Here is a 13,357-nt window from a genome sequence, read left to right as displayed (position 1 = left end):
TTTAGCTCGCCAACAGTGTGGGCGGTGGGAACAAAGAGAAGATAAGTTGTTCCTGAGTAAGTCCTGCATTCTGGGGGAAGAAATGCATATTGAATCATTGGGTTAATGGACATACCGCCCTCCTACTGGTACTGGAGGAATAAGTTGCACGCGCTCATGATATGGGAGGCCAGGGCGCCCGATTTACTCCGAAAAGGAGGAAGCACTTTATTAAAACGTGGACAGCATATTGAATGTAGTAGCTCCCAGAGCTAGAAGGTCAGGTGTTGAATGAGCTGGGCTGAGAGGGGATGAATGTGGAGTGTGGAGTGAAATGTTAGATGGGGGGGGGGGGGGTAGGCATGGGGTTAACTCTGAGGTGAGAACCGCTGACAACTGACATTGTGGAGTCTGATTTATTCCTTGAGTTTGTTGATTTCATTAATAAGCTGTAAGACTCCTATAAGAGGCGGTGGGTATTAGATGAAGGGTTATAAGAAACAAGGCCCTTTGCAGTAGGTCATGTCATTAAGTCAATGCCTCATGAGAAAGGATTGTTGGGTTGATCTGCTGAGACTTTCTTACTACCAGATACCCTGAACAGCATATCATACATATTGTTGCATTCTACAAGGATGGTTTTCTTTAATATACTTAGGAGGAGGGATGGGTAAGGGGAGGGAGGTAGGAGGGGGGGGGGGGGGGGGAATAAAATGTAAAAATTTGTATGGTGACTTGAGTTATAACATTGACAATTTGTACTGGTCTCTTTTCCTTGCATAATTTGTACAAACTCTGTTACTATTAATACAAAAGATTTAAACATAAATCAACATATATCTATCTCCTATAGCACGTAAATGGAAGGTGGCTGGTTATATGGGTGAAGTCACACATTTAAGCACATAACTCACGGAATACTATAAGTTATGCATTTAGGTGTGAGCATCTAAACCATCTCCATAGCTGGTGTGTGTGCTTGTAACTAAAATATAGGCATGTATTTGACTTGTTAAAGAAAAGTAGGTACCCACATACCTTTATAGAATTGTTTTCTAAAAGGTGCTCTCTAGGTGTCTATATCTAAATGCTGTTTTATTACTTCTTATATGGAGAGTACTGCTAAAAATTCTTACAGACCACCTGGTACTATCGGGCAAGGCACAGCACCTAAGAGGCATGGAGGGGCATAATCGAACGGGGCCGGCCATCTTCAAGACCGGCCCTGTAAAGAGGCGTCCCGACCGTATTATCGAAACAAGATGGCTGGCCATCTTTCGTTTCGATAATACGGTTGGAGCCGGCCAAATCTCAACATTTGGGCCGGCTTTAGAGATGGCCGGCATTGGTTTTCAGCAATAATGGAAACTAATGGCGGCCATCTCAAACCCAGCCAAATCCAAGGCATTTGGTCATGGGAGGAGCCAGCATTTGTAGTGCACTGGTCCCCCTCACATGCCAGGACACCAACCGGGCACCCTAGGGGGCACTGCAGTGGACTTCAGAAATTGCTCCCAGATGCATACCTCCCTTATCTTGTGTGCTGAGCTCCCCAACCCCCCCCCCCCCAAAAAAAAAACCCACTACTGACAACTGTACACCACTACCATAGCCCTTAGGGATGAAGGGGGGCACCTACATGTGGGTTTGGGAGGGGTTTGGAAGGCTCCCATTTACCACCACAAGTGTAACAGGTAGGGGGGGTGGGCCTGGGTCCGCCTGCCTGAAGTGCACTGCACCCACTAAAAACTGCTCCAGGGACCTGCATAGTGCTGTGATGGAGCTGGGTATGACATTTGAGGCTGGCAAAAGTTTTTAAATTTTTTTTTTGGTGGGAGGGGGGTTGGTGACCACTGGGGGAGTCAGGGGAGGTCATCCCCAATTCCCTCCGGTGGTCATCTAGTCAGTTTGGGCACATTTTTGAGGCTTGATCATTAACAAAAAGGGATCAAGTAAAGTCGGCCAAATGCTCATCAGGGCCGGCGTTCTTTTTTCCATTATTGGGCGAAGCCAGCCAACTCGTAACCACGCCCCATCCAGCCTTCTGTACCCTTCCAACACGCCCCCTTGAAGTTGAAGCCGGCCAAAATCGGCTTTCGATAATACCGATTTGGCCAGGTTTAGGAGATGGCTGGCCATCTCCCGATTTGTGTCGGAAGATGGCCGGCCTTCTCGTTTGAAAATAAGCAGGATAGTTATCAATGTGTTAAGATGTATTATTTTACCACTAATTTGTGCTCTATTAGCATAGGTACTATACAATGCCACCTTTTTCTAAGCCATGCTAAAAAGTGGCCTGTGCTATTTCTAGCATGTGGGTTTCCCACACACTGAGTCCACTTTTAGCACTGCAGTAAAATGGCCACAATTTATATTTTCCCAATTAGCGAACAGCCATTAGTCTGTGAGCCCTTACCGCCACTAAGGGTTCCTGCACTAACCTCATGCTAATCAAGCAGCATGTGGCAATTTACCTGTACCACCCATTTAGCGAAGGGTATGCCCACTCTTCAGCTCCAAACACACCCCTCCACACTAAACATATTTCATATTTTTTAGCATGGGATTGGCACACGCCGATCCCAGAACTAAAACTGGATGCTTGAGAACACCGCTTTGGAAAAGCTCCCCTAGTTACTAATAACTGGGTTTAACAATAAAATAACCTGTCTTAATGGTACCTCACATTGATGACTTCCTCCACAGCTAATGATATTCAGACACTATCCATATAGCTCTATGGGAAAACTTAGACCAGCAAAAAGGATATGTTAAATTTATCCATAGATAGCCAGCTATCCATAAAGTGGCAGCACTCACTGCAATGCCATTGCTTCTGTGGATAGCGGTGCTGAATAACATACACCACAGCCTGTGTTTGAATTACATATATTATTATTAGGACACAGCATTGTACCAAATTTACTTACTGGTTCCAGGTCATCAGATTATCTCTAAGAAAACAATTGGGTTAACACCAGGACAGGTTCAATCTGTCCAACATACATATAGTTTAGTTGGCTAGCCTAATTGATTGATCTGTAATATAATAGTAATACAAGTAATATCTGAATGAGAAACTGCCTTCAGCTCAGAAAGTCTTTCATCTGGTATCATCATTTGCTTAACCCAAGATTAATTCTGTATTTCAGTTCTTAAATTTAGGAATTGTATGAGAGGAAGAGAGAGCAATGTTCCATTCCAAGAATCTCAAAGATGAACTGTGGCCCAATTTCTCCTTGTGTAAATGCTCCTCACCATTTCTTCCATTTGGGTGTGATGGTGCCCTGGCCACACTCTCACCTGAGGAAGAGGAGCTAGAGAAGACCAAGTGATGAAGTGTGCAAAGTAGTGGTAGTTTCTGCAGATTATATTGCAAGTCATATCATGTTTTGGGTTATTCTTGCTTTATGCCACTGATGACAAGGCCTTTGAGTAATGTTCACTGGTGTTTGGAGCCCAGTTGGTTGCCTCTTGGAGAAAAGGGAAATCCTAGAAGCCTAGATGATCTGGTAGCTGCTTCTAGACATAGGCGTTCTTTCCATATTTGCAGATGCTTGTGTCAGATTCATAACGGGAGATGGTGACTTGGGGAGCAGCCACTGTGGTGGTGGTAGCCTTTGGGGGCTGGTAGTTGTATATGTACCTGGTCAAAACCAATGGAGATGTTAATTGCTACTGCTGTCCAGTACAATTTCTACTTCTTCTCAGCACTGCTACCTAGAGTCTGAAACCAGCACTAGACCATGAATGTCATACAAATGCATTGAGCCATTTTTTTAAGGGAGGGGGTTACGTCTCTGAAATTTCTTGGTTTGATTTAGCCCATTTTCAAAATCAATATGTCTTGTCACCTGTTTTTCTCCCACACCAGCTTTCATCCCATTAGTTATTTTGCCTCCAGACAGGTAGTCAGACATTCTCAATTCCTTTTGTAAAATTCTTTCCAATTTTTGTTGAGTTGCAGCTATGGAATTTGTACAATAGTACTATGTGAAGTTGTCACTTCTTTGTATTTAGTTTTATTTCTTGATATACCACCTTTTGGACTGTACAGGACAACAAAGTGGTTTACCATACAAATTCAAAGCAGAAACTTTCAAGCAAGATTCCCCAAAGAAACAGCATATGGTGACTGAAGTAGCCAGAGAACCACCAACAAAGAGCATTTTTGGCCAGATGTGATAGCTTATGATAGCAGATGATGATTCAGTAGATCAAAAGCAATACTGAAATCAAGGGGGATTCACTGCAACAGCCAAGTTAAACACCTGTCTGTCTAGGATGCACTCCATTAATTTTTTCAAAGAAATAAAATAATTAAAGATGTATCACCTTTTCTAAAACTTTGGAAATAAATGGAATATTAGAGGCTCGCCAGTAGCTAGATGGAGCAGAAGGATTGAATAAGAGATAGTCTAATTAAAGCATGCTTCCAGTCAGCAGGAAATACCCTAGGGGGAGGCTATTATAAATAAGTGACACCAAAAGAGGAAGAAGACTAGTTAGACTATTCTTTTTTTTTTTTAAAGAAGGACAATCCATCAAGACAAAGGTACGTCATATGGAAGTTAGAGCCTTTGAAATTGAAAAATCAGTGTTTTTTGTACTTTTTGTGTTTGTATGCTTTATTTATGTTTTTGTATAAAATCTTTAATAAAAATGATGGAATAAAAAAAATTGATAAATTGGTAATTTTGGGAGGGGAGAGGGATGATGTTTCAGTCATAGCCACGGGGGATGGAAAACTAGAAGGGCGTCCCTCAATGAGAGCACTATAGCAGATAAGTGGATAATGAATTAGAGAATGCAGGATTATGGAGGATGTCAAATTCTCATTCTTAATCAACTTGGCATTCCCCAGGTGGGATAAAGGCAAAATGTTGTTTTTACCTACCCAACAGAAGTTGGAAAGAAGTATACTAAAGGAATTGAGAATGGCTGAGGATACCTTTCTGTCTGTTTGTCTGCACATATGTCTGTCTTGTTTGGGGGCAAAATAACTCTTCAAAAATTCAGTGAAATGGGATGACATGGGGGAAAACCTGTAAAAAGATATGTCTGAAAATGGGCCAAATCAGACTGGGGGGGGGGGGGGGTTCCAGAGAACCCCCCCCCCCAAAAAAAAAAAAAAATGATCATAGGAGAGGTGCTTGTGAGGACATCCAAGGCAGGACAACATCACTGGTTAGTTATTTGCTGGGAAATTGCTTTTAAACTTGGGGAAAGGTAGAGTTATATATGTAATCTCGGTCCCCCCAATATTCAGCCAGTGGAGGTATGCGTTTTTTTTAAATGCTGATCATCGCCAGCTAAATTATCCCTTGGTATTCAGTGCTGGGTCATGTCTGGGCACCGGCACTGTATATCAGGGGCCAATTTGGGCTGGGCAGACTGCTTCAACTTATGCGGGCCTGGCTGATATTCAGCCAAGCCCGAATAAGAGTTTTTTTTAATTATTTTTTTTAATTGAAATTCCCCCGATGTGTTGTATTCCTTCCTCTCTCCCTCCCAATCCATGTCCACAAACCAAAGGGCTCCCCGGGGCCTATCTTAATCCCTGTTGGTCCAGTGGTGGTCACTGGAGGCAACAGCAGAGCCCTCCTTTTCCTGCCCCTTGTGGCACCTTTGCAAAATGGCTTATGCCGGCACCCGCATAAGCCCCAGCTCCTCCCCAATACACCCCCTGGCCCACCCACTTTTTGGGGGGTTGGTTAGAGGCCATATTCAGCGGCACTGCCCGGTTTAGTGCCACTGAATATCGGCAGTTAAGTAGGGACAGGCAATTTAAGCGGGCCAGAGCCTCTCCAGCCCGCTTAAATCACTCTGAATATCAGCCTCATGTCTTTAATTTTACGTTACTCTGCTTATTTTAACAAAGGCAGTTTAAGGAATAGTTTTTTTTGTTTTGTTGTTTGTTTAGCATTTAAAATCTCTATTACAGTTTCATAGGCTAACAGGAGTTTACCATAGCATCAGTGTAGAGCAGAGCCTCAGTTTAGAAGTTTCCTCACACTCACTCCTGGCCTGATCTCTGATGTATAGGTCCTTGAACCAATTAAAAGGCTAGAAAGTCAATTAAGGCATCTCTAGCAGCCAGTAGTTCTTAGAAATAGTCTACTTAGGTCCTACAAATGACAATACAAATAAAAATAATAAAAACCTAAATATTAGCTTAGCCTAGAATATAGCTAACATTTGCAGAGAACTTGTCTACAAATTCCTACTCCATTAGCAACTTAATTAAGAAATTATCAATAATAAGATGCAGACAGCAGTCCAGCAGCAAGATGGGGGCTATGCAGTCTTTTGCACTGAGTGTCACATGTTTGATTATCTTCCAATTGGTGAGAGGTCATATGTGTGTACTCAGTGCAAAAAGCTCCTAGCACTCAGAGAACGGGTCTGATCCCTGGAAGCTAGAGTAGCAGAGTTGAAGGAGCAGAGGCAGACAGAGAAGTATATACAGGAGGCCTACAGGGACATAATAGAGAGGTTTGTGCCCATAGGCTCACTTGAAGGGAGAACATAAGGCAGGAAGTGATCCTGTAGCCAGGACCTGTCCTCCCTTATCTCTTATTTGTCCTGTTTATCCTAATTAGATTGTAAGCTCTGTCAAGCAGGGACTGTCTCTCCATGTTCAAGTGTACAGCGCTGAGTACGTCTAGTAGCGCTTTAGAAATGATAAGTAGTAGTAGTAAAGGTACGCTGGGAGAGATAAGAAGAAAACCAGGAAAGAACAGAGCCCTGAAATCCAAGTGAGGACAGCGTATCAAGGAGTAGGCTGTGATCAACAGTGTCAAACGCAGCAGATAGATCAAGAAGGATGAGGATAGAATAGAGACCTTTGGATCTGGCCAGGAATAGATCATTGGAGACTTTAGCAAGTGCTGTTTTAGTTGAATGAAGGGGGCGAAAGCCAGATTGAAGTGGATCAAGAATAGCTTGAGATGAAAGAAAGTGGAGGAGTGGCCTAGTGGTTAGGGTGGTCCTGGGGAACTGAGGAACTGAGTTCGATTCCCGGCCCAGGCAGCTCCTTGTGACTTTGGGCAAGTCACTTAACCCCCCCATTGCCTGCCGCATTGAGCCTGCCATGAGTGGGAAAAAGTGCGGGGTACAAATAAAAAAAAAAAAAAAGCAACGGCGGTGAACAGCACGTTCAAGTATCTTGGTTAGGAAAGGGAGGAGGCCCCTCGGAAGGGACACCACCTTGCAAGTGGTGGAGGGGCATCTGTGTTTCAATGACTCAGAGGGCTATGCTGTAGGGTTACCCATATCAGACAGGCCTCTGAGGAGAAACCAGACAAAGAGTGTCCCAACCTGGAGGATCCAAGATGGCGTTGAGGGAGGACGTACGCTAGTTGAGTTCCCGTTTTACACCAGAATGCCTGAAGAAGAAGGCGCGCTCCCCAGAGAATGGGGAAGAGAAAAGGCAAAGCCGTGGTGCTGTCCTCCTCGAACACGGCTGGGGTTCCCACCACTTCTCAGTCTATTTTGGAGAGATTCGGGGTCATAACGTCGGGGATATCGGTTCTTGCTTCGGGGAACAGCAAGGCTTTATTGCCGAATCTCAGTGGAGGGAGTGACTTTGAGTCCCCCTGTTGGCACGACTCCTCCAAGACCCGGAAATAGTAATGCTTCGCTATGGAGGTCAATAATGGAAACGCCCGAAGTGGGTTAGGATTTTCATGTGACCCGAGGAGGTCCTGGCGCAACATCGACTCCAGATAATAAACCAACTGGGGGATTGGAGAGTGAGCTCTTCCCCTCAAAGATATCTGGAGCGATTTCTGTGGAGAAATTGGACTTGGTGAAGCTAATAATGTCATAAAGGACATACTATAGGAACTGCAGCAGAATGTGAATAACTGTCTTCTTCAAATGTTTAAAAATTTCACTATGTGAGTTAAAGAATTTATATTAATACTTATCTAACAAAGTGGAAGTCCAAGATATAAAAAGAGACTTTGATTACGGAAATGGCTTCTCTATGAAAATTAGATAATTTGGTAATGAAGAATAGTTATTTTTCTTGTAAAAACTGGAATTTCTGGAGAACCAATTAAGGGAAAATAACTTGAGAATGATAAATTTACCTATAATATCCTATATATTAGCTACTGAATTCTTGAAGAAATATTTCTCTGATACTTTGCTAATACCTTCTGATAGCCACCTTTTGGTGACTAAAATTATATTTCCTTTAAAATCTTCTTTCAGAGAAAAGAGATGTGTTTAATTGACATTTTGGAAAATTCAGAAGTTATAGATAGAGTTATACTATTAGTGACTTTCGTCTTTGATTAGATAGGAACAACGTTTTAAAACTGTATTTTCGATATATGGTTGATAGTCTTTTGGGTTCAAAGATGAATATATTTCCTGACACATCAAGGGAATCACAGACTGGGAGGTGTGAAGTCTTGGCTTTTCAGCCTGGAATCATTGCCCCAGGTGGGACCTTCCTAGCACGATTCCCTTGTAAGTGTTTTATTTTCCTTATTACTTATTTGTTTGAACCTAAGAAACTATAGAGTTTGTGGAAACAGATGAAGAATCCTCTGCAGCAACTTCCTTCAGTTACCACTGTACCGGCTGCAATAACCGATTAACCTTCCTCCCTCAGAAAATGTGTAAGATTAACCGTTTTGAGTTTTTCTTATTTTCTTTAAGATTGTTTTCCTGATCTTGGATCTTCCAATTGTGGACAATTATGTAAATATATATATTGTTTAGAGAAAATGTTTTCCTTTTTATATTAATTTCTGTATTTCCTTACATTTATGTGATAAATGTGAATGTAATTAAGTAAAATGATAAATAAAATAATTTAAAAAAAAAGGAAAGGGAGGAGGGAGATGGGGCGATAGTTGGAAGGACAGGTAGGGTCCAATGAAGGTTTTTTAAGGAGTGGTGTGACTACAGCATGTTTGAAGGCATCAGGAACAGTCACAGTGATACAAAGGGACATTAATAAATACAGGAATAGGAGTGGCTATCACCACAGGATATTTTGGGTTGATAGCCCCATGCTCAATCTTAGCAGTGAAAGGAACATCAAGTTCTAGGAGGGATTATTGATGCAGACTATCAAGGAGGAATAAAGGTTGTACTTAATAACCAAGGTTGAGCTTATGCAATGGGAAGCGCAAGGAGCCCGTAACACAGCAAAAAGGCGAAAATCTTTTATTAAAGTCCGGGGAGCATATTTGGGGAAAATCTCACCTAGGGCACGAAGCCAGGTACTGAATGAGTTAGGATGAATGTAGAATGAATGAGGGGGAGGAGGGGAAGGGTCATATGGCTTGATTATAGATATGATGATGAGGGACAGGGGAGGGAGGGGAGAGGGGAAGGGAAGCGGGGGGAAGGCAAGGTGAATTTGAATGTTGAGCAGTTCACTAGTTGCCACACTCCCGGGATTCCATGTGCATAACAACACAGAAGTTGACTTTAGGTAACATAGCGTTTGTTTAGGAGACCCACCTTACTACTGCAGAGCATGCTAAATTTCGTCAGAGGTGGGTTGTTGGACAATTAATTGAAGCACCATCATTATGGAGGAAAGCGGGAGTTATGATTCTTTTTCGTAGAGGTCTAGATGTACAGATTAAGTCAATAAAACGGGGTCATGATGGACGTTATATCTTGGCTGAGGTGATGCTGGAGGGGCAACCTTTCATTTTATGCAATGTTTACACTCCAAATGTATTTGATAAACAATTTTTCAGTAGACTGATTGCTCTGTTAGCCCCCTTTCAGGGTGGCAATATTATCCTGGGGGGAGATTTCAATCTGGTGTATGATCGTCAGCTAGATAGATCTTCATCAGCCTCCCAGGATTTGGGCCACTGTGCCCTAGGACTGCTCTTTCTTTGCAATACTCTGGATTTAATGGATGTATGGCGAGTGTTGCATCCCACCGTCAGAGATTACACTCATTTATCACGTGCACACTTGACGCAGTCACGTATCGACTGTTTTTTCCTGTCCAGCCCACTATTCTCACATATCTTTCAGGTGGAGATTGGCCCTTATGAGATATCTGACCATGCTTTAATTTGGGTTCAATTAGCTGGAGGAGGCAGGCCAAAACAGAATGGGTTCTGGAAATTTCCCCTAGACCTTTACTGGGACAAGATGTTTCATTCTTTTCTCTGGGAAAAATGGGAAGATTATGCACATAACAACCATTTACATATTTTTTCAATATGCTCTTTTTTGGGAAATGGCCAAAGTGGTTATGAGAGGAGAAATAATTAGTTACCGCACCCGTACTTGCAAACTTAGAGAGATTTTGAGATTGGAGAAGGTGATACGACAGCAGCTCGAACAGTGGCTGCTAGAGAAGCCCTTTTGCCTTCCCAGAGAGAGTTGAATGAACTGCTCCATCAGAGGGCCAGAAAATCCCAATTGTACTATCGGTATCAACTCTTTCTTCATGGCAATAAGGCAGGAGATCTGTTGGTCCGACTAATTAAAGGGAAAAGGGGGACTACTTGTGTAACGCAGCTACGAGACTCTAGGGGTCATTGGATTCGGAAGGACCCGGATATTTTAGCTCATTTCCAGGAATACTACAAGTTACTTTACCAGGAGCCCACAGATGGGATGTCAGATAGTGATTTATTATTAGATAACATCACATTACCCACAGTTACAACAGCGCAAAGAGAATTTCTAAATGCTCTCATCACAGAGGGGGACCTTTTATTGGCAATACAGAAAAGTAAGCTCCAGAAGGCGCCAGGACAGGATGGATATGGGGTGGAATTCTATAAGTTGCTTTATGAGCAGATACAATCTCCCTTATTGAATCTTTTTAACTATATGGTGACATCAGGAGCCCTCCCAAAGTCATTTAAAGTGGCCCAGATGATTGTTCTGTTAAAACCTGGGAAGAACCCATCTAAAAAGTGTTATAAAGCATTATTTGGACGTTTCCCCCCCCCCCCCTTTCTCCCCAGTGGTCTGTTACCCCCTCCCACCCCCAAACAATTTTAATTTAAATAGTATTCACCAACCTCTTTGATAACCTCCGACATTATAGTTAGGTCGATTAGAGCAGCATGCAAGTCCCTGGAGTAGTCTAGTGGTAGGTGCAGAGCACTATGGATAGATGGACCCAGGCCCATACCTCCCACTACCACAAGTGTAGTGAAAACTGTGAGCTCTCCAAAGCTCACTAAAAACCCACTATACCCACATATAAGTGCCCCCTTCACCTATAAGGGCTATTGTTATGGTGTACAGTTGGGGTAGTGGGTCTTGAGTGGGTTTTGGAAGGCTCAGCAGACAAGATAAGGGAACAACGGTGAGATGTGTACCTGGGAGCATTTATATGAAGTCCACAGCAGTGCCCCCTAGGGTGTACCACTGCTCTCGTGGGATATTTGGGGGACCAGTCTGCTAAAAATGCAGGCCCCTCCTACATTCCACTGGCTTGATTTTGTGTATTTTTAACTTGTGCTTTTTTTTCTTTTGAAAATGGACTAAAAAGATTAATGCACAAAGCACAAAACCTTGTTCAAAATGGTATTTAAAAAAATATATAGACATTTTTTCTTTTTTCAAAAATGGTTACATTTGCTATTCAGATTTGATTCTAAGTCTACCTTTCCCAACAAATTCTTACCAATGAAGATCTCTCCCTCTCTGGAAATCTCACAACATATCTTCTGGCTGTAGGTTTAGCAACCTATGTATTCTCAGCCCAAGAGAAGGCTGTAGAAGCAGAGCACTGGAATATTGGTGTAGTCACAGGAAGGAACAATAGAGTTTTCTATATGTGGGAGGGAGAGGAAGGGGAGGAAGAGAAATGAAGCCACCCCCCTAAAAAATGCCATAACTTTTTTTTGTTATAAACATATATATATATATACACACACACACACGGCATTAATGCCCCTATAATCAGAGCTAATAGCATGCAAATTTAAGCATGCTCTGATCATAGGGGTACATCTGCAGGAGGATTGTGCCTTGCATGTGCCCAAGGCACAATCCTCCCACAGAAGTTGTTTGAAAGGTCCGGGCTGTCAAAAAAAAAAAAGCACAGACCCCAACACAGGACCCCCCTGACAAAGAACCTGACACAGCACCCGACACCCCCAGCCCCCACCACCTCTCTGGTGGTCTAGCACTTCCCATCCTATCCCGACAGAGCAACCCTGTGACCCCACCCCCCAAACAAAGGCAAACCGGACAACCTCCCCGACAGAGAGGGCTCAAGAGCTGGAGGTCCGGCAGACCTCCAGCTTTTCTCCCTGACCCTCACAAACCCCTCCCCATGTACCTCTAATGATAAGGAGGGAGTAGCACTCTCTCCTTCCTTCGGCGCCGCCTTCAAAATCCAGTGCATCCTGGGATGTGCTGGGCGGGGCTTCCCTACCATATAACCTCCAGCCCTCAAGCCCTCTCTGTCGGGGAGGTGTCCAGTTTGCTTCCGTCGGAGAGGGGTCAGGGGGGCTGGGGAGTGCTAGACCACCAGGAGGTGTCAGGTGCTATATCGGGGGCTGGGTGTGTTGGGGGTGTCAGGGGGTGTCTGGTGCTGTGTGTGTAGGGAAGGTGTCGGGTCATCTGTCTGGGGTGGGGTGGGAAGGACTGTATAATTCCTTAATCACTACTTTACAGTGAATCACTGATACCCAGATGATCAAAAGCAAATGCAGGTGCTAGAGGTCAACAGTGCTCCCATTTGCTCCCTCTTGATGATCAAAGCTGACCAGCACGTGTAACAACGCACTGGCCAGCTCTGAACGCAATGAACATGCAAATGCATGCTGGACAGGGCTCTCCATTCTCTCCAATGCCCTGCAAACCCTAATGCCAGCTCTGAGCTGGTGTAGGGTTTGCCATGGGAGCAGCGCCCTTGTTTGGCATGTAACCCGCTTAGCATTAGGGAGGAATAGGTAACGCTCTGTTTAGCATGCATTTGCATGCTCATTGCATTCATAGCTGGCTAGCTCTGATCATCAGGCAGGCGCAAACGCAAGTGCTAATAGGACGCTATTGACTTCTAGTGCCCACGTTTGCATTTGATCATTTGGGCATCACACACACATACAAACACACCCATGCATGCATAGACACACACAAGCAAGCATTCAAGCACACATGTACAAACACATAGGCACAAACCTTCAAATAACTGCCTTACACTTGTTGCACTTATCTGAAAACTTTGCAAAAAATTATTTTGCAAAATTATATTTTGCTGCTCCTCTTACATTTACTGCATGTTTTGCACAAAAACAATCTAGTGAAATATGACAGAACTTTGAGAGAAATATTGACAACCTACAGAAAGGCTACATTTTGGACACTGGATTTGGTTTATAATGAGTATTTATATTTTGGACACAGGATTTACTTTACC

The 13,357-nt window shown here is 43.4% G+C and overlaps 1 protein-coding gene across 2 annotated transcripts in view; it reads right to left on the bottom strand.

The window, feature by feature from the left end:
* Positions 1-2,172: 2,172 nt before the first annotated feature.
* CLDN15 (claudin 15) overlaps positions 2,173-13,357 on the bottom strand; it is a 187,269-nt gene continuing 176,084 nt past the window's right edge. For both annotated transcript variants that reach the window (XM_030187529.1, XM_030187528.1), the window contains exon 5: positions 2,173-3,625. In XM_030187529.1, the coding sequence (XP_030043389.1) occupies positions 3,502-3,625 (124 nt within the window). In that variant the 3' untranslated portion in view covers positions 2,173-3,501. The remainder of the gene's footprint in view (positions 3,626-13,357) is intronic.

The sequence above is a fragment of the Microcaecilia unicolor genome, chromosome 14 (genome assembly GCF_901765095.1).
Source record: "Microcaecilia unicolor chromosome 14, aMicUni1.1, whole genome shotgun sequence".
Classification (NCBI taxonomy): domain Eukaryota; kingdom Metazoa; phylum Chordata; class Amphibia; order Gymnophiona; family Siphonopidae; genus Microcaecilia; species Microcaecilia unicolor.
Note: the sequence above shows the minus strand (reverse complement) of the source record. Positions and strands in the feature narration are given on the sequence as shown.